Here is a 10,950-nt window from a genome sequence, read left to right on the forward strand (position 1 = left end):
GAGGATTTATGGGTCCGCAAAAATCAACGCCACAAATGTGAAATGGACGTGTAGCAATCAAGCGATCAGTTGGTAACTGCCCCATTACTTGTTCCATTAGTTTTGGCTTGTATCGAAAACAAAGAATGCAACCACGAACTATTTGTGTGCATTCCCTTCGAGCATTAATCAGCCAAATTCTTTGCCTTAAGAGCGAAATCATAGTTTTAACACCAGCATGACAGTTGGTCTGATGCAAGTCTCTTAAATACATTCTGACCAAGGGCGAATTCTTTGACATTAAGATTGGAAACTTGGCATCGTCGTCAATCGGTGCATTTAATAGTCTGCCACCTACGCGGATCAACGAAAGAGATTTTCCTGGCTCAGAGATTTTCTGAATAAATGGAGCGAGAGATTGAACATTTGGTTGAACTAATTGATTTGTTGAACTAATTTGCTTTGCAATTTACAATTCACTTTTCCATTCTGATTAGCTCGTATATATAAACAGCAGCCATAAGCGTGGTTGAAGCGTCTGCAAATCCATGAATTTGGATCTTGGCTTTGCTGGAATTGGTGTATCGTGGAATGGATACTTTGTCAAGGTTTCGTAGATTTTCTTTAAATCTCTCCCATCTTGTATGCATCTGCATAGGGATAGTTTCGTCCCAAGCCAGATGATTTTGCCAGAGCTCTCGCAGTAATATTCTGGCTTTAATACTGATGGGGCTCAGCAAGCCAAGTGGGTCGAACATACGAGCTGTCACAGACAAAACGGTGCGTTTTGTTGGGCTAAGATCGGTGAAGCTGGAGTCCAAATGATATCGAAATATATCAGATTTTGGCGTCCACCGCATGCCCAATGTTTTGGTCGAATCTGTGTCGTTGAAACTGAGAACTTTATCAGTTTCATTCCCATTGATTAAAGTAGGGTGGTTGGAGTACCATTTGGCCAATTGGAGACCACCGGAGCTTAGGATATCTGACACTTGGACACAAATCTCCTTCAGCGTGTCAGCATCGTCAGCTCCAGTAAGCATGTCATCGACGCAGAAGTCATTGCAGACGACTTTAGCTCCAAGAGGATGTGTTTCCTTATGGCGAACACCAAGTTCGTGAAGGCTTCGTATGGCCAGAAAAGGAGCAGTCGCAGTGCCATAAGTAACTGTATTCAGTTGGTAAATTTGAAGCTTTTCTGACGGATTTTCACGCCAGACAATAAGTTGAAACATCCGATCCTTTGGACTCATGCTTACTTGTCTATACATTTTAGTAATATCTGCCGTGAGGGCAAACCGACTAAGTCGAAAGCGAATTAGCGACGAGAAGAGTTCCCTCTGTATAGTTGGCCCCACCATTAGAATATCATTCAAAGAATAATTAGAAGTCGTTTTGCACGAAGCGTCGAAAACAACTCGAAGTTTGGTGGTGGCACTATCAGGCCTCAGGACGCACTGATGTGGTATAAAATAGTGTGGTCCTGGTGGAAAATCAACGGGAGACATATGACCAAGTTCTATATATTCTTTCATGAAACTAACATACATTTCCTTTAATGTTGCGTTTCTTGAAACCTTGCGTTAAAGTGAAAGAAACCGACGTTTTGCCGTTTCGAAGGACGAACCAAGTATTTTTGGGTCTGTTTAAAAGGAAGACTAACTTCTCATTGCCCTGTCGATAGAGTTGTCACTCGCTCAATAAAGTTCTGTTCGCATGCTCTTTGCTCTGACGAGTATTTAGCGACGTTCGATAAATCTGGAATTTTTCTAACTCCCATAGCCTTTCTACCAGCGAGTCAAATTGTATATCTTCCGACGAGTATGTTGTTGCACCACATAATGGGTTCTGACTCGGAAGACCTTTGCAACGCCCTGACACAATCCACCCTAGCAGAGTTTTTTGTAACAGAGGGCCACTGTCATTCAATTTAATTTGGCCTGTGCACAAAAGGTCGAAAAAGGAATCGTCTCCTAATAGCAAGTCGATTCTCTGCGGCTTGTAGAAATAAGGATCAGCCAGTTCCACGTTAGCCGGTATTTGTAATTGCCTGACTGGAATCAAGCTGTCTGTCTGCTGGTTCGAAATTGATTTCAGCACCCAAAAATCGGCGTCAAACTGATGTTTGTTAACACGAGATGATATCGTTGTTGACACTTCATGTCGGGCTACCAAGTTTGACGTTCCTATGGCCGTAACTGTCAGACACTTGTTGGCTCGCGACAACCTTAGAGCTTGGGCAAATTCTTCAGTCATGAAATTGACCTGAGACCCAGAGTCCAACAAAGCCCTGGCCAACTGGAATTGACCGAATCTATCGCGAATTTTCACAACAGCGGTAGCCATGACATGGTCAACTTCTGCTGTTGGCTTGGCTACGTGCGCTGGATGTGACGATGCTTGGCCGCTCGAGCTACCAGGCTGTCGATGTTGACGCTGGCTTATACTCGTGGTCTGAGGCTGAGCTGTCGCATCGAATCTATGCAGCAATGTATTGTGCGATTTAGAACACACTCTGCATTTTGAAGATGTGCAGGAGGATATTCTATACCCACAGTGCAAGCAGTTTATACAAAGGTTCTGGGTCTTGGCGAAACTGAATCGTTCTGTAACCGGCAGTGCACTAAAGCCTTGGCAACTGCTTATAAAATGATTCGCGTTACAGAACTGACAACTAGGGTTGCTGGACTTAGACGCTGAATACAACGCTTTGGTAGTCCGTTTGGGACTCGGTTCTGGCTTAGGGCTCGTTCTATATTTCGAGCTTCCCTCAGCTGAAATATGCTGGTAGCGCCTATTCAAAACATCGACACAATCAGACCATTGTGGAAGCCTGTTATAGTCGAGCTGTTCTTCATACTTTGATTTGGTGGTATGGTCAACCTTGACAATACAATATGTATGAGAATCGCATTGGTGATGTCCCGTTCATCTCCTAGTGACAACAAATTTTCAAAAATTGCCGAAACAGTATTTATAATGGTTCTCAACCCAGATGCCGAAGGTTTATTCATAGGCGAGATATGAAACAATTGTGCGATTGTTTCGAAGAATATAAGACATTTGTTGTCGTATACACGCCTTAAGTTTTCTAAAGCTTTTGGGTAATTTACACCCGAAACTTGGAACGCCTTTATTGTTCCTAATGCCTCATCAGACAGACATGAGATTTAGTGATTCAACTTTTCAATATTTGATAGCGTCAGAATCTACAAGACTTTCGAAAAGGCTTATGAACTGCTTGTATTCTGAGTGCTTACCATTGAACTTTGGTAAGTTCATTTTGGGCAAGTGAGACCTATACGATGCTGGCTGAGCAACTCGGTCCGAATCGGGATCCTTCAAACTAATCAGATACAACGACCTAGTCTTAATGCATTATTCTTCTAAGGAAGCACGGCTAGAATTATCCGGGTCAATGCAATCAATTTCAGATTGCAACTCCATGGCATCTGCAATGTATTTATTTAGTATATCCAAACGACATTGGATCTCAATTTTATTGATGGATCCTGTTTCATTTAACACTGTTAATCTAAGCCTCTCAATACTTTCTTCTAGCTTTGATAATCCAGAAAATAACAGCGTTAATTTTGCACTATGGCAATTTTCAATCACGGTTTGATTTAATTCAGTCTTCCCTTTATCTTTCGACATTGCGACTTGGTGTGTGTTTCTGGGTTGTGCAAGTTAAGCAAAGAGAAAACACACTCTACTATTAAGAGAAACACCAATGCAAGAACTCAAGAGAATGTTTCTAATGCCAAACTCAACAGTGAGCGTAGCTTCAATGTTAGTTTGAGCGGCGCCGAACAAGCAAAGCAAGAGCGAAAACGATCCAAAAAGCGAGAGCGAAACTTATAAGGCAAGCGAGAGCGAAGATTACTAAATAAAGAGAGCGAAAAATAACTGAAATTATGCGCGGGTGCTATTATTGTAACTCAATGTAATATAGAACCTGAAAGCATAATCATAAAGTTGCGAGGGTGGTTTCAATGTTTTGGCACTTGATTTCACTTATGTGTGTTGCATCAATTGTTCACTACAATTCAATAATCAGTGTCAGGCAACTGGACTCTTGTTTAATATAAGATATAACAGTCTGAACTGGGAAACAATCAAATGAATGTCACCAGGTCCAAAGTTATTAACAAAGTTTTCCAGTTGTTGACACTGTTAACTGTTCATCAGAAGAGCTGTTGTCTTCTGATTGATCCATAAATCCAAAAGGCCAGCAACGAAACAACGCAAACGAATGTGTTTTGTAATTATACGCACTCAGCTGCCAACAAGGTGTGAAATTAATTAAACTTATCAATTGCAATAATTGAATTCTCTTTATGTTTTATTAACATATCAACAAAGTCTTTTGAAGTCCCTGCTCGGGCGCCATGTAAAATTACGAAAGTCGAAAAAATTATTTGTTGTTGTTGGGAGCAAAAAAGATAAGAGACTTTGAAGGCTGCTGATGCGCAAATTAAACACGTCTGATTCGTTTGCTAGTTGCGAAAGGAGAGAGCGACAATTTATTGTTTGCCGGTTATTCCGACATTAGTAGTTAAAGGAAAACAAAGATGAGCGAACGCTTATAACTAAAATGTAACATCTGTAGCAAAGAAGAGCGCAAGATTGAGAGTAAATGTAACTGCTCAGTTAGGCTGAGCAGGCTTACAGTGGACAAGGCGCTTGATTAATTACTCACAAATGACATTAAATGCAAAAAACGCATAATTTTAGAGAAAACTGTACATAAAACTAAAAATAGAGTTACAAACTTACCATCTGAGCTTTCAAACACGCGTGCTTTGAAAATAAACGGTAATTAAATCACAGAATGCAAGAAAACAATCGTACGCTCTGAGAGAGTTGAAGCGATAAAGCAGGTTGCAAACTGCTCTCTCGCTTTCTCGCTTCGCTCTCACTCTGACATCTTTCGAGCGATTGCATATGAAAATTGTTGCAGTGGTTTATCGCTCGTTCTCGCCCAATATTATCGCATCGCTTCTCGCTCGCACTCTGACATCAGCCTAAGATGGTCAACGACGAAAGGGAGAGAGATTAAGAAAAGTGAGACCATGTAAGGCCAAACATCAACCGATATTCGATATATAATATATACCGAGTTAATATATTCGTGATGAGATGTTGCGATAACATATGTATATACTGTTTTTGCATCCAGTTTGTTCCTTTTGTTGTCACCAAATTTTATTCACATTTAATTAACATTTTTTATACCCGCTACCCATAGGGTAGAAGGGTATTATAACTTTGTGCCGGCAGGAAATGTATGTAACAGGCACAAGGAGGCATCTCCGACCCTATAAATTATATATATTCTTGATCAGCGTCAACTGCCGAGATGATCTAGACATGTCCGTCTGTCCGTCTGTGTGTCTGTCCGTCCGTCCGTATGAACACCTCGATCTCAGAGACTATAAGAGATAGAGCTATAACTTTTTTCGACAACATTTGTTATGTCTGCACGCATATCAAGTTTGTTTCAAATTTTTGCCACGCCCACTTCCGCCCCCGCAAATCAAAAAATCGAATAACAAGCGCAATTTTAAAGCTAGAGTTACGAATTTTGTATGTACAATAACTACTATAGTAGTTATGATTCCTGAAAATTTGGTTGCGATCAGACAAAAATTGTGGAAGCTATTAAAGAAATACTTTTGTATGGGCAAAAACGTCTACTTACCAGGGTTCTTAGTTGCTTTGGCTGACAATGTGGTATATCGTGCCGTCTATGGTATATTTTGAATGCGATATACCACATAGACCATTTGGTATATTTTTAGTATTTTTGCAGTATGTTTGGTATATTTTGAGAATAACACCGCAAAATATATTGCTTTTATTCAAAATGGGTTGTGGTATCTCACAGTCGAGTACACTCGACTGTAGCTTTCTTACTTGTTTTATATTTTATTTAATATATTCCCACAAAACACCAGGTGGCTGATGTCCTCACGAAGCCGTTGCGCGCTGCAAGATTTTTGACCCAAGCGCAAGGGGTCTCACAAATTAAAACTATTTATAATAATATAATTTTTTTTGTTTGATAATTAGTGATTCAAAAACATATATGTTAAATGAAGTTTAATTTTTTTTGATTAACCAATGATTTGATTAAGGTTTTACTGGTTTCCCTTAATCCTAGAACTAGTTTGTTTTAATTTGTTTAAAACTATTTCTAGATGAATATGAATCATTATTATTGTTCCCAGAATATACAACTGTCCGAATAAGAATATTATTGTAATACTAATTTTTTATTGTTCAAAATATCTTTTGAGGAGGTGTATTGAAATATACCAATTTGGAATTTCTCATTACAAAAGATTCTTGAACAACCGTGAACCGGTCACACTAAAAGTGTTTCGCTCTCTGCTCTTTAAGCTCTCTTACCCTTTCTATTTTTGACAGAGAACGGACAAGTTGTAAAGTAAGTAAAGAAATATAACAAGAATTAATTTAAAACAAAACAACCACTCGCCTTATTTAATTAATTCACTTGTTCTTTTCAAGATGAGCGGCAACCAAGCGGTCGTGGTGCTAAATTGCCGCGTATGCACCCGGGCATGTATATACTACAAATCGCTGACATGTGAGATCGAGATTGGGCCAGAGAGCAGCACAACGGTGGCAAAGATGCCCAAAGAATGCTTTGGCTTGTCGTATGAGCCGCAAGATGGCGCCGCAGCACGTTTGCCACAGCAAATTTGCATGGTTTGTTTGCCATTGGCGAAGGAAGCATACATTTTAAAGCGCACGGCCATCGAAGCCGACGAACTTTCGCGTTTGGGCCTCGACAACAACAGTTGAGGCCTGAGTATCCATAAGCGTGTCCATAATAGATCAGCACAGGCCCAATTATTAATAAATTGAAATATTTTTATACATAGTTTTTACTCTTTATTTAACTATTACTTTTAGAAAAGCCTGGGGAATTTCATAAGTTTAATAATTTAGAGGTGAATCTCTTAAAAACTGGCGAACTAAATTCACCAGACGCAATGGAAGCAGTTACTTTGAATGGTTTTGGTCGGCGATCGGGTCAGCGCACGAGTGCAGCCGAAGCACCAAAAGTTGTCATCAGCAGCAGCGTCAAGCGCAAATACAACAAGCAAGAAAGCTACAGACGAGTGCACTCGACTGTGAGACACCCGCTACCCATTTTGAATAAAAGAAATATATTTTGCGATATTTTTCTCAAAATATACCAAATATACTGCAAAATACTAAAAATATACCAAATAGTATATTTGGTATATTGATATAGTACCGCATTCAAAATATACCATAGACGGCACAATATACCAGATTGTCATCTAAAGCAACTAAGACCCCTAGTAAGTAGGCGTGTTTGCCCATACAAAAGTGTTTCTTTAATAACTTCGACAATTTTTATCTGATCGCAACCAAATTTCAGGAATCATAACTACTATAGTTATTATTGTATATACCAAAATTGGCAACTCTAGCTTTAAAATTACGCTTGTTATTCGTTTTTTATTTGCGGAGGCGGAAGTGGGCGTGGCAAAAATTTGAAACACAATTGATCTGCGTGCAAACATAACAAATGCTGTCGAAAAAAATTATAGCTCTATCTGTTATAGTCTCTGAGATCCAGTGTTTCATACGGACGGACGGACAGACACACAGACACACAGACGGACAGACGGACATGGCTATATCGTCTGGGCTGTTGACGCTGATCAAGAATATATATACTTTATAGGGTCGGAGATGCCTCCTTCTACCTGTTACATACATTTCCTGCCGGCACAAAGTTATAATACCCTTCTACCCTATGGGTAGCGGGTATAAAAACAAAAGCTTTAGCAAAATCAAATCAAAATGCGCAAAACCAAAATGGCGGTCAAGCAAAATGTAAACAAAGGCAAAAGCAGAACAACTGCTGCGCAAGCGTCAACATCGACGTCGACATCGCATTCGCCATTGGAATTACTTGTGGTGGGCCATCAACTACACATACACCCCTTGCAAGTGACTTAGCAGCAGCAGGAATCAATTTAAACATCTCTAAAATTTGAAGAAAACTAAACTAAAAAAGCTGCTTAACTTTGCTCAAAAGCCAGAGTTCCCGCTGCCCGCTGTTTTCAAAAAATCCTGATCTGACGGGAAAAAAGCGGAAATGACACCACTGGTTGCGGCTAGTGTGCTCCTCTCATATGGCGCTAATCTGGAGCACAAGACGGAGGATAACCGAACGCCACTTATGGAGGCTAGTCGCATGGAACGTCGAATTATCCATGAAAACCCTATGAATTGGACGACGAACAAGCGGTTGCGACGCCATCCCGCATTGACAGTGATGTCCAGCCGCCGTCCAGAACCACTTGAGAATTGCAACAGGCGAAAAAGTAAAATTTACTGTTTACGTTTTAATTTATGTAAGCAAACCTGCACATATGACATACAAATTTGTAATTGGAGAACGAAATATTGCATACTTTTAAGCTGATCATGCGAAGAACATAAAAACAAGAAGGCTACAATCAAGTGTGCTCAACTCTGAGACCCCCGCTACCCATTTTGAATAAAGGCAAAATATAGCGGTATTAATTTTAAATATACCAAAATAACCGCAAAGATACTGGAAATTTACCAAAGGATATTCTAGGTACATACAGGCATGCTCCGGTATTCACTTTTTGTTTTCGTTTTCGTTTTGAAAACGAGAACGAAAAAAATGGTGCTCCGTTTTCACTTTCACAAGATTCTTTCGAATTGCAAAACGAAAAAATTTGTCTTGGCGTAATAAAAAGTAAATACCTTTTTCTATATTAAATCGGATCTTCTTATTGTCGTTCTTTAAGACCGCCAGAGGATCAATTAGGCTTGTAATTATTTGTAAAACGACTAATTTCTGACCCCACCTCAAATTTGGAAATCAAATTTTGCCGTCCGGTGTAAGTCCGACACCATGATTTATCGCCTAAGCTGCCACACTTTTGGTGGAATGAAAAGCAAGTTAAAAATACTTGTATAATGAAACGGATGGCATTAAATTTGTTGAAGTTGGGTAAAATATGTTTTATAAAAATTAATTTATTTAATTTAATTACTTAAGTGCTAAAATTTTATTAAAAAATTGTTGAAATCGCCGCCATTAAAAACGTGGCAAACAGCTGATTGCCGTTGAACTCTGATTGCCGTTCAACTGCTTCTAAAAATGTGAGTAAAAAAGTTTATTTTTATAAAAATGATTCAATAAATCGAAACCCATTTTCGAGACAATTAAATCGCTAATTGAAACAAATTAATCGATTAATATGTATCACAAATGATTAATCGAGCCTTCACTATTCTCGTCTCTTATTGTCGTATCAAATACATATCGCTGACATGTGAGATCGAGATTGGGCCAGAGAGCAGCACAACGGTGGCAAAGATGCCCAAAGAATGCTTTGGCTTGTCGTATGAGCCGCAAGATGGCGCCGCAGCACGTTTGCCACAGCAAATTTGCATGGTTTGTTTGCCATTGGCGAAGGAAGCATACATTTTAAAGCGCACGGCCATCGAAGCCGACGAACTTTCGCGTTTGGGCCTCGACAACAACAGTTGAGGCCTGAGTATCCATAAGCGTGTCCATAATAGATCAGCACAGGCCCAATTATTAATAAATTGAAATATTTTTATACATAGTTTTTACTCTTTATTTAACTATTACTTTTAGAAAAGCCTGGGGAATTTCATAAGTTTAATAATTTAGAGGTGAATCTCTTAAAAACTGGCGAACTAAATTCACCAGACGCAATGGAAGCAGTTACTTTGAATGGTTTTGGTCGGCGATCGGGTCAGCCCACGAGTGCAGCCGAAGCACCAAAAGTTGTCATCAGCAGCAGCGTCAAGCGCAAATACAACAAGCAAGAAAGCTACAGACGAGTGCACTCGACTGTGAGACACCCGCTACCCATTTTGAATAAAAGAAATATATTTTGCGATATTTTTCTCAAAATATACCAAATATACTGCAAAATACTAAAATATACCAAATAGTATATTTGGTATATTGATATAGTACCGCATTCAAAATATACCATAGACGGCACAATATACCAGATTGTCATCTAAAGCAACTAAGACCCCTAGTAAGTAGGCGTGTTTGCCCATACAAAAGTGTTTCTTTAATAACTTCGACAATTTTTATCTGATCGCAACCAAATTTCAGGAATCATAACTACTATAGTTATTATTGTATATACCAAAATTGGCAACTCTAGCTTTAGCGTGGCAAAATTTGAAACAAACTTGATCTGCGTGCAAACATAACAAATGCTGTCGAAAAAATTATAGCTCTATCTGTTATAGTCTCTGAGATCCAGTGTTTCATACGGACGGACGGACAGACACACAGACACACAGACGGACAGACGGACATGGCTATATCGTCTGGGCTGTTGACGCTGATCAAGAATATATATACTTTATAGGGTCGGAGATGCCTCCTTCTACCTGTTACATACATTTCCTGCCGGCACAAAGTTATAATACCCTTCTACCCTATGGGTAGCGGGTATAAAACAAAAGCTTTAGCAAAATCAAATCAAAATGCGCAAAACCAAAATGGCGGTCAAGCAAAATGTAAACAAAGGCAAAAGCAGAACAACTGCTGCGCAAGCGTCAACATCGACGTCGACATCGCATTCGCCATTGGAATTACTTGTGGTGGGCCATCAACTACACATACACCCCTTGCAAGTGACTTAGCAGCAGCAGGAATCAATTTAAACATCTCTAAAATTTGAAGAAAACTAAACTAAAAAAGCTGCTTAACTTTGCTCAAAAGCCAGAGTTCCCGCTGCCCGCTGTTTTCAAAAAATCCTGATCTGACGGGAAAAAGCGGAAATGACACCACTGGTTGCGGCTAGTGTGCTCCTCTCATATGGCGCTAATCTGGAGCACAAGACGGAGGATAACCGAACGCCACTTATGGAG

General features: G+C 39.6%; 1 protein-coding gene across 1 annotated transcript; it reads right to left on the reverse strand.

The window, feature by feature from the left end:
• Positions 1-455: 455 nt before the first annotated feature.
• On the reverse strand, positions 456-1,232 carry LOC132797707 (uncharacterized). The gene has a single exon (XM_060809459.1). The coding sequence runs from the start codon at positions 1,230-1,232 to the stop codon at positions 456-458; it is 777 nt and encodes a 258-aa protein (XP_060665442.1).
• Between the last annotated feature and the right edge of the window lie 9,718 nt (positions 1,233-10,950).

Source organism: Drosophila nasuta, unplaced genomic scaffold (genome assembly GCF_023558535.2).
Source record: "Drosophila nasuta strain 15112-1781.00 unplaced genomic scaffold, ASM2355853v1 ctg17_pilon, whole genome shotgun sequence".
Lineage (NCBI taxonomy): Eukaryota > Metazoa > Arthropoda > Insecta > Diptera > Drosophilidae > Drosophila > Drosophila nasuta.

Excerpts from the sequence above, each read along its gene's own strand:
- LOC132797707 (XM_060809459.1), bottom strand. The coding sequence starts at position 1,232 with ATGAGTCCAAAGGATCGGATGTTTCAACTTATTGTCTGGCGTGAAAAT.